Genomic DNA, 13,465 nt, shown 5'->3' on the forward strand with positions numbered 1-13,465 from the left:
GTGGTGCAGGGTAGCAGGGGTAGTTTGAAAGAGTCGTAGCACCACCAATGATTGTGGATCAATGCTTCAGAAAATGTCTTCGCTTTGAACTTTGGCCTCCCCTTCAGGGGTGTCCCGAGGATGGGTGTCACCCAGGGCAGGAGACCGGGTGACACCCCGCCGTGACATCATCCTGCATTGCCGTCATCGCGCATGCGCAGTGGTCTTTTTGACGTCTGCCGGACGGCCATCATGGTGATGGATGCCGGCAGAAAGAGGAGTGGACGTGCACCCGGCGGGATAAGGTATGCCGCCGGGTCTCCTCCTCTCTACTGACACTGTTGGGCTCTCGGTCCGTGACCGTGTGCCCGATTTTTCAAAGGGGGTGACATCAAAATGACTGTCAGTCATTTTGGTGTCACCCCTCCAATGGTGGCACCCGGGTGCGGGCCGCACACCCCTTGTAACACCACTGCTCCCCTTCACTCTTATATCCGACCTTTGTCCTTCCCTCCGGTCTTTTATCTGACCTCCGTCCTTCCCTTCAGTCTTCTATCTGACCTCCGTCCTTCCCTTCAGTCTTCTATCAGACCTCCGTCCTTCCCTTCAGTCTTCTATCTGACCTCCGTCCTTCCCCTCAGTCTCATATCTGACCTCCGTCCTTCCCTTCAGTCTTCTATCTGACCTCCATCCTTCCCTTCAGTCTTCTATCTTCCCTTCAGTCTTATATCTGACCTCCGTCCTTCCCTTTTATCTGACCTCCGTCCTTCCCTTAAGTCTTCTATCTGACCTCCGTCCTCCCCTTCAGTCTTCTATCTGACCTCCGTCCTCCCCTTCAGTCTTCTATCTGACCTCCGTCCTTCCCTTCAGTCTTCTATCTGACCTCCGTCCTTCCCTTCAGTCTTCTATCTGACCTCCGTCCTTCCCTTCAGTCTTCTATCTGACCTCCGTCCTTCCCTTCAGTCTTCTATCTGACCTCCGTCCTTCCCTTCAGTCTTCTATCTGACCTCCGTCCTTCCCTTCAGTCTTCTATCTGACCTCCGTCCTTCCCTTCAGTCTTCTATCTGACCTCCGTCCTTCCCTTCAGTCTTCTATCTGACCTCCGTCCTTCCCTTCAGTCTTCTATCTGACCTCCGTCCTTCCCTTCAGTCTTCTATCTGACCTCCGTCCTTCCCTTCAGTCTTCTATCTGACCTCCGTCCTTCCCTTCAGTCTTCTATCTGACCTCCGTCCTTCCCTTCAGTCTTCTATCTGACCTCCGTCCTTCCCTTCAGTCTTCTATCTGACCTCCGTCCTTCCCTTCAGTCTTCTATCTGACCTCCGTCCTTCCCTTCAGTCTTCTATCTGACCTCCGTCCTTCCCTTCAGTCTTCTATCTGACCTCCGTCCTTCCCTTCAGTCTTCTATCTGACCTCCGTCCTTCCCTTCAGTCTTCTATCTGACCTCCGTCCTTCCCTTCAGTCTTCTATGTGACCTCCGTCCTTCCCTTCAGTCTTCTATCTGACCGCCGTCCTTCCCTTCAGTCTTCTATCTGACCTCCGTCCTTCCCTTCATTCTTCTATCTGACCTCCGTCCTTCCCTTCAGTCTTCTATCTGACCTCCGTCCTTCCCCTCAGTCTCATATCTGACCTCCGTCCTTCCCTTCAGTCTTCTATCTGACCTCCATCCTTCCCTTCAGTCTTCTATCTGACCTCTGTCCTTCCCTTCAGTCTTCTATCTGACCTCTGTCCTTCCCTTCAGTCTTCTATCTGACCTCCGTCCTTCCCTTCATTCTTCTATCTGACCTCTGTCCGCCCCCTCAGCCTTATATCTGACCTCCGGCCTGCCCTTCAGTCTTCTATCTGATCTCCGTCCTCCCCCTCAGCCTTATATATGACCTCTGTCCTTCCCTTCAGTCTTCTATGTGACCTCCGTCTTTCCCTTCAGTCTTCTATCTGACCTCCGTCCTTCCCTTCAGTCTTATATGTGACCTCCATCCTTCCCTTCAGTCTTCTATCTGACCTCCCTCCATCCCTTCAGTCTTGCACAGTTGTAGCGGCTCCTCTCCTGGACTGAAATTGCTTCCTCTGATGTCACCGCAGACTGGGAGCTTCTCACAATGTGCATTGGAACCTGCAGCAAGTCAGATAGAGCCCGTCCCATTTCCTAGCTGGAGGACAGCCAGCATCAGCTAGCCCATTCCTCACCAGCCTCACTGTGCCAGGACCGCCTTTTTCATTCCTTGGATTTCAGTTCTGTACATCATGTAGGCTCAGTATCACATGTGGGTGTCACCTGGGGCGGTGTCCATGCATATGCAGCCTGCACAGGAAAACCCACTCCTCCAGAATGAAATCCACCTATGAAGGCATTTTGATATTTGCATAACTCCTCCCAAGGTCCAGCCCACTGCTTGCATCAGGACTGAGGGGAGTACTGAGGCATGGTCCTGTGATGTGTTCAGGAAGCTAGGAGGACTGGTCAGGGATTTCAGTGCAGCAAAGGCGGTTAGGGATTTAAGTTAGGAGCTTACTGGATTTCTGACTGATGTTCTGTATCTGCGCATTTTGAAAGGGATAAAACACAGGGAATGTCCATTTATTGCAGACATGTATTGCATGTGCTAGGAGCAGTTACTCACTTTCTCTGATTGTCAGTCAGGGTGATGCCTTGAGAGGAGACTTTAAAGTGAACAATAGCTGCGGTGGGCTGGGGGTCAGCGGACAAGGTCTCTGCAATGGTCTTGGCGATGGCCTGTGGGCCCGTCAGTGACTCCATATCGATCGAGTTGACAAATAAGACGTTGCAGGCTGGGGGGAGAGAAAATGATGGAAGGGGGTGAGGAACATACAATCACAGTTTATACCAGTCAATGGGCACGGCAGTTTCTTTAGCTGGGAAGCTGATGGTCTCCTTGTAGATACACAACAGAGGAGAAGACTGAATATCTGGGTGGAGGTTACCGTATTTTGCGGTCCATAAGACGTGCTGGACCATAGGACGCAGGGAGGTCCGGTGCGCCTTATGGAGCACTCGACAGACCTTAGCTTCTGTCACAGCTTCTATGACAGAAGCTGCAGTTAGTGACCGCTGAGACAGGTGGCGCTGTGATTACAGTGATCACACAGAGCAGAAGAAGAACGTCCGTTCTTCGTCTGCTCTATGGTGATCTCGATCGTCGCCGCTGCTTTGTTTTAATACGAGTGATATCATTAGATCACTCGTATTAAACGAGCAGTGGCTCCTACTACTCGCCCGGCGCCCGAAACTGCATGTCTCGGGCGTCGATAAGACTAGGGTTGCCATCTTTTCTTCAAGCAAAACCCGAACACATTTAAGCGACGCGCAGACTTTTTTGGGGGAGAATGAGTGGTGGCTTATTCATATGTAAATAGCTCCGCCCCTTCATATGTAAATATCACAGTTGAGACTATTTTCAGTGGGGGGGGGTCAGTAGCCCCTATCTTAATTTTGGTTGCCCCTGTGTGTCTGACACCTGGTTTCAGCTGCCATGAAACCCGAACACAGCATTCAAAACCCGAACTGTCCGGGTGAATTCTGGACAGGTGGCAACCCTACATAAGACGCAGGCACACTTTTCCCCTCCTTTTGGGGGGGAAAAAGTGCATCTTATGGAGCGAAAAATAAGGTAAATTGTATCTAAAATCTATAAGATCATTTTAATTGCGTCTTACAAATACATATTCCTATCCAGATAACATGGAATCACCTACCTGCCCCTTGTTTCAGTAAGTCCGTGGTGGTGTTGGTTGGGGTCGCGGTTTCCCTGGTCTCTTCAGAGGGATCTGGCGGGACAAGAAGAGTAGGAATTCATTACCATGAGCACAACTATGGCTGGGTACAACTGACTGAACCTTCTGTATAAAAGGCCAGACCAGAAGGTTATTAGGAGCATCGCCCACAGCACCCAATCACATATGGATTACATATTCTAGAGTTCTGTAGAAAAATAGTATCTGAAAGCTGATTGGATACTACAAGAATCCTCATCCATTATTATTATTATAGGCCTGACACACACAGACACACACAGCCTGTCAGTGGCGTAACAACCGGGGGTGCAGCAGAAGCGCGGGCCCCGGGCGAAAAGTGAAGGGGGGGCGCCGGCCGAAAATGGCACTTTCGGCTAAATGCCGAAAGTGACATTTTCCTGCCGTTTTGCCGGCGCGGCCGTGCTTCCTACACAATACAATTCAAGACAAGATGGTAAGGAGGGCCCTCAGGGCTTACAATCTGAAAGGGAGGGGCCAGTGATACACGAGGAGGTCGCTGTGAGGGGATGAATTGTTTGATAAAGTGATAGTTCAGTGGTTAGGTTGAGGTGGGATAGGCTTCCATGAAAAGATGAGTCTTAAGGGATCACCTAAAGGCAGTAAGAGTGGGAGATAGACAGACAGGTTGGGGTGAAGAGTTCCAGGGGATGGGAGAAACTCTAGAGAAGTCCTGGAGGCGAGCATGGGAGGAGTTGACGAGGAAGGTGGAAAGCAGAAGGTCTTTGGTAAGAGTGGAGGGGACGGTTAGGGTGATACTTTGAGACAATAGATATAGCCGGGGGCGGAGTTGTGGATGGCTTTGTAAGTGGTTGTTAATATTTTTAATTGTATCCTTTGGGCTATTGGAAACAAGTGCAGGAATTGGCAGAGAGGGGCGGGGGAGGGAAGGCAGTGCAAGGATTGGCATAGGGGGGTTGCAGACACTGAGCGGTTGGTCAGCTGAGTGAGTCTAGCAGCAGCATTCATTATAGGTGGGAGGAGTCTGTGTAGTGGAAGGCCAATGAGGAGGGAGTTGCAATAGTCAGGACGAGATATAACAAGGGAGTGTATGAGTAATTTTGCGGTGTCATTGGTGGGGAAGGGGCGTATTTTGGAGATGTTAGGAAGGTGAAGGCGGCAGGATTTGGATAGCGATTGGATGTGGGGAAGAAAGGTGAGGTCGGAGTCAAGGATGACACCTAGGACCTTGGCATGGGGGAAGGGAGGGATAGTTGTGTTATCAATCTCAAGGAAAAATTGAGGTCACTACCATAACCATATTCCATCATAACCATTACCAAATTATAATTGGGGTTGGATTGGGGTATGGCTGAAAATGCTATTACCTCTGGTGGGTATGACCAACTTGCAGGGAAGTGCCAGGGGTGTGATTGAGTGCTGATACACCAGTGCTGAGAGACAACCTGCAAAGAAAGAGAATACCAAGTAAGTCTAGCTGCCTTTCCACCACCACAGTTGTCCAGGCTCCTCTCCTGGACCAAAATTGCTCACGCTGTTTTCTCTGCACACTGTGAGCTTCTCCCAATGTGCATTAGAAGCTGCAGTAAGTCAGTGAGTGTGACCAAACATTTTCTGGTGGTAAATCAGTCAGTGTCATTTCAAACACATGCAACAGGAACATTCCTGCAGTGAACATGTCAGATTAACTGCTTTATAAATATGAACTTTTCACTAAAATTGCATTTTTTGCTACTAATATTGAAAATAAACATTCTCTACATTGAATACAATATAATATAATGTATATAAAACTACACATTATACACATATATATATATATTAGGGCTGGTACTGATTAAAATTTTCGTGTTCGATTAATCGAAATTTTTGTTAATCGATTAATTTCGATTATAACGCATATACATATCCAACTACATTGGCCTATACACATACAGCACAGCAATGAAGTAATACAATGAACTAGGATCACACTAATCCAGCACGTTATTATTCTCACGTGCCCCAGTCAATATGGCCGCCGCTTGAGTGGGGTAACTCAGAATAATAACGTGCTGGATTAGTGTGATCCTAGTTCATTGTATTACTTCATTGCTGTGCTGTGCTGTATGTGTATAGGCCAATGCCTTGGCTGGCGCTCGTGCAGAACAAGTTCTTTGGGCAAACTCACCGGCCCAAGTATTTCCGCAGCCCTAATATACAGTAATACCCTGGTTTACAAGTAACTTGGTTTGAGAGCGTTTTGCAAGACAAGCAAACATTTCTGAAAAATGTTGCCTTGATATACAAGCAATGTCTTGCAATAAGAGCAAATCTTTGTAGGAAAGCACCACCTGAATAAGGCTGTAGCAGTGCGAGCGATGAGTCTGTTTAACGACAATGCAATGTCGCATTGGATAGAATCCTTGTTAAGGTGCCCATACACTGCACGATTCTCGGCGAGTTAGTGGCCTGCTGGTTCGACAACTGCCGAACGGGCCGCTTGCAGTCATCGTAAGCCCGCCCCTCATTACAGTCATCGTAAGCCCGCCCCTCAAGTGGGCGGGCTTGCGATGATCGAGAGTACGAATTGCCTGTCCAAGATGGGCAGATCGTACGTTTTTTTAAGTACTTTACAACCATCGCAAGACTAAGGTGGTTGTAAAGTGTATGGCCACCTTAAAGGTTTCACGAAATGAAAAAGATTTAGTTGAGCCAAGAGATAGCAGTGATTCCGTTAGTGACAGTGAAAGTCGTCCTACACAATAATCCTCCTCTCTCTTGTCCCCCTCACACAAGCCACAAAGGTACCAGTAATTGGTTTATTTTTCTTTATATTTTATACAGTATTATATTACAGTATTGTAATCATTTTTATATGAATATTTTTGGGTTGTGGAACGAATCATCTGAATTTACATTATTTCCTGTGGGGGGAAATTCGCTTTGATATACAAGCGCTTTGGATTACAAGCATGCTTCCGGAACGAATTATGCTCGTAAACCAAGGTATCACTGTATATATAATCATAATATTCTATTAAAAGATACATTTTCAAGAAAAGAAACATTTTAAAGTTGGGGCTTACCAAAATAAGGTTCATTTGGGCACCCCTTTAATTTCACTCCTCGGGGGCTGGTCTCTATGAGGAAGTGCCTCACCAGCTCATTGGTGGCATCTCCTGGAAAAATAGAGCAAGGATTCAATAAAATGCTGACACTTTCAATACAATTTATGATGGTTTATCACAGACTGACTCCTCTCACGGGAAATACCTTTCTTGCTCTGCTGGCCTGTACTGGGAGGCGGTGTGGCGACCTTCATGGCGAGTCCGTAGGCTCCTCTAAACGAGTGGCTATCTCGAATTATGAAGGCACCTGGATCTTTCTCCTTTAGTAAGGCAATTGCTGGATTGGAAGAAAAAATAAATAAATCAGAGAATTCTTTAGAATCATAAAAATGATTTCAATAGTTTATGCAATGTGCATTCATAGCAAAGAAGAATTGACAGGTCCTCTTTATGGAGAGATCAGGGGTCTTTTAGACCCCCAATGTCACCTATGGATCCCCAAAGAAGCTGATCAAGCACAGATCGTGCTTCACCAGCTTCTTCTTCGGCCACAACAGCCAGAGAAATGTCAGCCTGAAAATGGAAGTGATGTAATACACGTTGCTCCCGGTTTCAGTGATCAGGGGGGAGATCAGCCGCTGGAAGTGCGCTGATCTACCTCCTATCGAGGTGCACGGAACCGCAGTGCCGATTCTAAGCGCCCACATGGGAGACAGCAGAGCCTGGGATGGCTGTCAGCAGCGACGGAGTGGGCGCACACTTCCAAGTTCCATACAAGCAGCATGGGTAATCGTACCCAAATATACATTACAAACCATATACACTTCTTACAGCTATGAAATCCCCTAGTCTATACAAAGGATAAAATGGCCGGCGTGTATGTGAATGGGAAAGAAAACTCACCCTGGTCTCTGGAAATGTCCGGCTTGTACCAATACTTGGACGTGTCCTGCACAAACTTGACATTCGCTCGGGTTTCCGGGCTGCTGTCTGAAAAACAGAAACTCGCATGAACATCCGTAGGATGATCCGTAGCAAGATCGAGAACTAGTAGAGGAACATAAGGCCTCATGCAGACCTCGCAGTCCTGCACAATGCAGGCCGCGATTGCCGCGCGGCCCCATTAATTTCAATGGGGTGACATCGGCGAGGCAATCGCAGGAAAAATAAAGGTACATGTACCTTTTTGTTTGGCGACATGCAACGTGTGGCATGTTCGGAAGCACGGGCGGAATCGGGGCGGGAAACCGTGCGATCGCCCGGTGCGACTGAGGTGGCATTAGAAAATAATGGCACTCACAGCGCGATTGGTGCACACCTAGGCCACTCCTGACAATCGTGCACGATGAGGTGTCGCCTAGGTGTGCAGCCCTAAGTCTATAATCAGAGAATTAAGTTAATGACGAAAACTAAATAAATAAACAAAAAAATAAAATAAAAACAAACTCACAGGTGGCATCAGTCGGTCTATCTATCTATTTATCTATCTATCTATCTATCTATCTATCTATCTATCTATCTATCTATCTATTATCTATCCATCTATCTATCTATTATCTATCTATTATCTATCCATCTATTATCTATCTATCTATCTATTTATTATCTATCTATCTATTATCTATTTATTATCTATCTATCTATTATCTATCTATCTATCTATTTATTATCTATCTATCTATTATACTGCACTTGTGTATCTTGATGTACGTTACCATGCGCCCTCCTGTACACATTGGGCCCCTACTGTAAAGGGAAACTTTCTACTGGAGAAGATACGTGTTCTTTCAGTATGTAGATCTACTTTTATTATATGCACATTGGCTCACAACTAATCATCTTGTCTTGAATGGTATAGAAACTGTAGTGTCTTCCTTATATTGCAATGCTCTGTGCAAAGTGTTGCATTATATAAATATAATAATAATTATTAATAACACTAATAATATAAATATGAATACATTATTATAGAATAGGGTTCATATACAACATGTGCTTCCTGCATACTAGTGCAACTCATTGACTATGTTTTACTGTTCCTGATAAATGCAAGTCTATGGGCGAGTCTCTGTGAATGCAAACAACATATTCTTTAGGTAGCCTATACACTCATTTATTTTTGCTTGATTTAGTGGCATAGATCGTGTGTGTGTGCGCATGTGGTGGAAACGACCACTCAAAGTGGACTTGCACAGTCTTTTACCTGGCATAGAGAATTTGGAGAAGTCTGGCAACGTCTGGGTGAATGCCATTGTGCTGCCACTAGGGCTGGGCATGCCACTGGACATGGGCGAAGAAGCCTTTCCATTGAGGGTGGAGTAGTTCGGCAAACTGCTGGACCTGTCGCCAGAAGACATCCTCCGTTTTTCAGGCAGTGAGGGCTGCGGCACAGGGCTTCCCTGGCGGTAAAGGGTGGAGTCTGGAGAAGAGGAGGCGGGGCTGCTCATGCCTTGGTAGTATGCAGGCGACACTGGAAAACTTGGGGTGGATGGGGCCTGATAGCCAGAAGCACTGCTCTGCCTGGACAGCGTTGCACGCCGCTCTTCGGGGGTGGAGAACCCATGAATGACATGCCGCTCCAAACTGGGGCTTCCTGGGGTGACCGGGGCACTTCCCGTCATTACAGCCTGGTGACGGACAAGGCTTGGACTACCCGGTGGCACAGTTCCCACGCTGTGTGCTGTCAGGGGATGCCTGCTCAAGCTTGGGCTTGGGGGGGCATTAGACATGGTAGGAGTGATGACTCTTCTTCCGAACCCAGGGCTCGGAGGTGTATTTGTGCCCACTGTTCTGTGAAGTGGCTGGGGGCTTCCATGTACAACTTGGCTGGACAGTGAGCTTGCTGGAGGACCCGAGAAACCATCTGTGTGTGTGATGATGTTATTTGGACTGAATTGGTACCCATCATAGAAGTTGACAGGAGTGCCCGCATGGGGCACCATGTTGGGTGTGGGTGATGCGTTCTGATAACTGCTTTGTGGCGATGCCTGAGACAAGCTGTTGGATCTGAAACTGGAATCCACAGACGGCTGGGTGGGAGTGGGCAGACGGATGCTGCTTTCTGCTGATGGACAGCTTCTGACAGATACCCTGCAGGAAATAAATTGTAAAAAGTCACTAAAAAGAGTACTCGTCACCTAGAAGTGGCCACACAGAGAAGCTGAACCATTCATTTAAAAAAAAAGTGCAGTATTAAAAGGTAATGAAACAGCTCCGGAATCGGAGGAGGATGTTTGAAATGCATGTGTAACCCCTTCGTGACTGACGACGTACAGTGTACGTCGCCAGCATCGGGGCTGTTTAAACAGAAATTTCAGAAAATATAAAATGTTTGGGGGTTTTAAGTCATTTTCAGGCCTAAAATGTGGAATATAACATGGGTGCAAAAAAAAAAAAAAAAAGGCCTCAGTCATGAAGGGGTTAAAATGATTCTGCATAGTTGGATTCTGAATTGTCTTTTGTTTACTGAGAAGGCTGTCGCTATGTTTTGGATAACCATGAAATGTAGTCATGCGGGAACAAATGCCATTAGCGGTTTTAGGGATTTTTACATTTTTTTAACACTTGACTGGCTGCCAAAGCCAAGAAACATACCTGGCACTTTTGAGTATGGGGCAGGTGACTCATTCCCCTTCTTCTCATGTGATAGCACTGGTGCTTGCCAATTGGCCACTCAGACATCAGTGCTGTCAGGTGGGGGGAGGAGAGAGTCATCAGCAATGTGTAAGCTCAGATTGGTGATATGCAACTTATCCTGAGTTAATACACTTCCTTAGAGCCGTTTCAGATGTGTTGGCCATCACCAGTGCATGGAAAGAATGGCTTATATGCAATAGGCCTTGTTATGCTCTCAGGTTCTCCATAACAAAAACTTAAGACTGATGTGAAATTTGTTATTGGAAAACCTGTTGATTTGCCTCAACAGGTTTTCCAATACCTGATAACTTCTGTTGTCTACTTCTCTTGTCTACTCAGAAGCTCAGAGCTTCTGAGTAGACAACAGTGGAACCAGCGCTGGAGAAACCCTATTGCAATAATTGCATATCAACATGGTACTTGAGGTTTAAACATAAGTGGAGGAACCTCTGCAACTCACATTTCAAAAAAGGAAATGTTATTGGCACACAACCTGATAAGTCTTTTTTAGAGTTTCCCTCCAGGCCGACAAACTTTAAAATGTCAACACTGTCTTACCCATCAATGCTGTGTATCGGGCTGCTTGTAGAAATGGGGCTTGGGGAAGTAAAGTTGTTGGGGTATCCTCCGTTCCTCATGGTGTCCATGCTGTATGTCTGTGGTGGTGTCGGGGATGGTGGAGCGACACTACTAGTTACAGCTGTACGGGCAACAGACTCAACATAACTCCGGGGCTCTGTAAAAAGGACAGAATCAAGATTAGCAAATCTAGATCATCAACTGTACAGTTCTCATGTTAACAGTGATAGTAGATGAAGAAGCTTGTATTAAAGATGGTAATCTGCTGAAAATGGGAACACCCTGGACAGGCAACAGGCAAACATGCAACAACAAAATGGCTATGGTTATGTTCACACATATCGGTCACATAGGACTTGTTGATGCCTATTACACACTCACATCCCAAAGTGCATTGAGCCAAATAGTCCAATCCACACAAACGTTTAAGGAGGCATTTTGCTACAGTCTCTGGACTCTGTGGTGGCCAATCCATGTGCGAGAATGATGTCTCATGTTCCCTGAACTTCTTTCACAATGTGAGCCCGATGAGTCCTGGCATTGCCATCTTGGAATATGCCCAATGTGCCATCAGGGAAGAAAAAATCCATTGATGGAAAAACTGGATCATTAAGTATATTCAGATAGAGCTATGTCCCCCATTTTTTGGGGGGCATAGCGTTGCTGAAACTGGACCTGACCAACTGAAGCAACCCCAGATCATAACACTTATCCAATGGAAGGCTCTGGCCTATTTTCTTGGCTAAATCCAGGTGGTGGCTTTTTTTTGGCCAGGCAATGTACTTTATTTAAGGTCGGCTCAGATTATGAGGCTGGGTGAAAATCACTTGATTCATAATTCTCCTTTAAGATCACCAAGAAAAAAAGCAAATGAGTTTCAGGGGTTATAAAAATCTCCCTTTCACACATCTCCAAAGGATCAAAAGACTGAAATCCATCAGGCGCCTGGTGTCTCACTTCAGTTCGGCTGTCAAACTAAAGCCAACAACCAATGCATTTGATGCCTTTGATACTATTGCATAGGAGATTTCCCTTTGCTTCCTGTCCCAGAGACCACACAGGAGGTGAGAAGAATCCTCCAAAAAGGGAGAATCTCCTTTTAACCAGCTGTCACAGGAATAGGTGACCAGGTTGCAAGATTTCTCTTCTATTCCCCGTTTCAGTGAAAACATTCAAATTTGGATTTCCTATCACTTTATGTTCCATTGACAGTGGTCACAGCAAATAAACCTAAATATAGGATAAGGAATGGAAGTGCCACTAGTGATGGGCCGAGCTCTCGCCGAACGCCAAACTTTATGGGATGTTCGCAGTTTGTTCGACCGCGGACATTCCATAATACAAAATGCCCACTGAAGCTCTGATTTGTTGAAGTCTTGCATCTGACCACAGGTCAGGTGCAAGACTTTGCCCAATCAGGGCTCAGCGCAGGAGGGGCCTGAAGGACACAGTTCTCTATCAGGTCCCCCCCTTGCTGATTGACAGAAGGCAGTGGGCGGGTGCAATAGCCAGCTTGCTATTGGCCAGTGGCGTCACAAGGGGGGTGTGGCCCGCAAGAAGAGATCCTAGACGATGGCGACGGACCAGGGGACCGGAGGCCGGGACAGCAGCAGGCGGGTCTGTGTCCCCGCTGTCTCTGCCAAGACAGGCGCGGAGAGCAGCGGGGATTTGAAGGGACACAGGCCGCTGCAGCCACAATTTTATTACATGTACCGGGGGCTATTCGAACATTTCGGCCGTTCAAATGTTCGAATACGAACCGAACACGGGGTTGTTCGGCTCATCCCTATGTGCCATTCAACGTATAAAAGTCAATAATTATATTTTACTTAGGATTGAAGATTAAGCCAACACATTTCTGGGGTTGTGAAAGTCCTCCTTCATCAGGACTGAAAAGGATCGAAAGTCTAAAACCTGGACCGGACAACAGCATCAATGGCACAGATAATTTATTGCCGATAGTTCCAACAGGAGTCTTGTGACTCGCTTCAGTTTGGCAGCCTGTGAGACACGCGGCTCCTGATGGATTTTAGACTATTGATCGAGTTCAGTCCTGAAGAAGGGGGACTTTCGTGACCCACGAAAAGTGTTACATTTTTCTTGGCAATCTTAAATAAAATATTGTTATTGACTGTTATGTGTGGAGTGGCACTGCTATTGCTTACCCTATATTTAGGTTTCATTTCTGTCTGTGCCCCCTCAGGGGAGATTCGCCCTCTCTATAGGTGCTGACTGTAAATGAGCCAAAGTGATAGGAAATCTAAATTTTCCAACAGGGACACCTGGATATTCCCCTCATTTTGCAGAGATTTCCTCCCTTCCCGTGGTATCTCTTGAACAGGAAATGAAAGGAAATCCCTCAAGTAGTGACACATAAAAACCTTCCAGGGGTTTTATCCTTCCCCACTCTGTCTAAAATGGCTACACATACACTTTAATAAAGCAAAGACAAATGCGTTGTCATAGCTGCCAATCATCTGACAAAGTTACTA

General features: G+C 46.6%; 1 protein-coding gene across 1 annotated transcript in view; it reads right to left on the reverse strand.

Moving 5' to 3' along the window:
- The window catches only part of TNS1 (tensin 1), a 326,036-nt gene that overhangs the window by 7,191 nt on the left and 305,380 nt on the right, over positions 1-13,465 (reverse strand). Inside the window, 8 exon segments of the mRNA XM_018552581.1 lie at positions 2,598-2,766; positions 3,691-3,762; positions 5,076-5,153; positions 6,777-6,869; positions 6,964-7,095; positions 7,662-7,748; positions 8,962-9,848; positions 10,953-11,130. Coding sequence (XP_018408083.1) covers positions 2,598-2,766; positions 3,691-3,762; positions 5,076-5,153; positions 6,777-6,869; positions 6,964-7,095; positions 7,662-7,748; positions 8,962-9,848; positions 10,953-11,130 — 1,696 coding nt within the window.

Source organism: Nanorana parkeri, unplaced genomic scaffold (genome assembly GCF_000935625.1).
Source record: "Nanorana parkeri isolate BGI_ZX_2015 unplaced genomic scaffold, ASM93562v1 scaffold92, whole genome shotgun sequence".
Taxonomy (NCBI): domain Eukaryota; kingdom Metazoa; phylum Chordata; class Amphibia; order Anura; family Dicroglossidae; genus Nanorana; species Nanorana parkeri.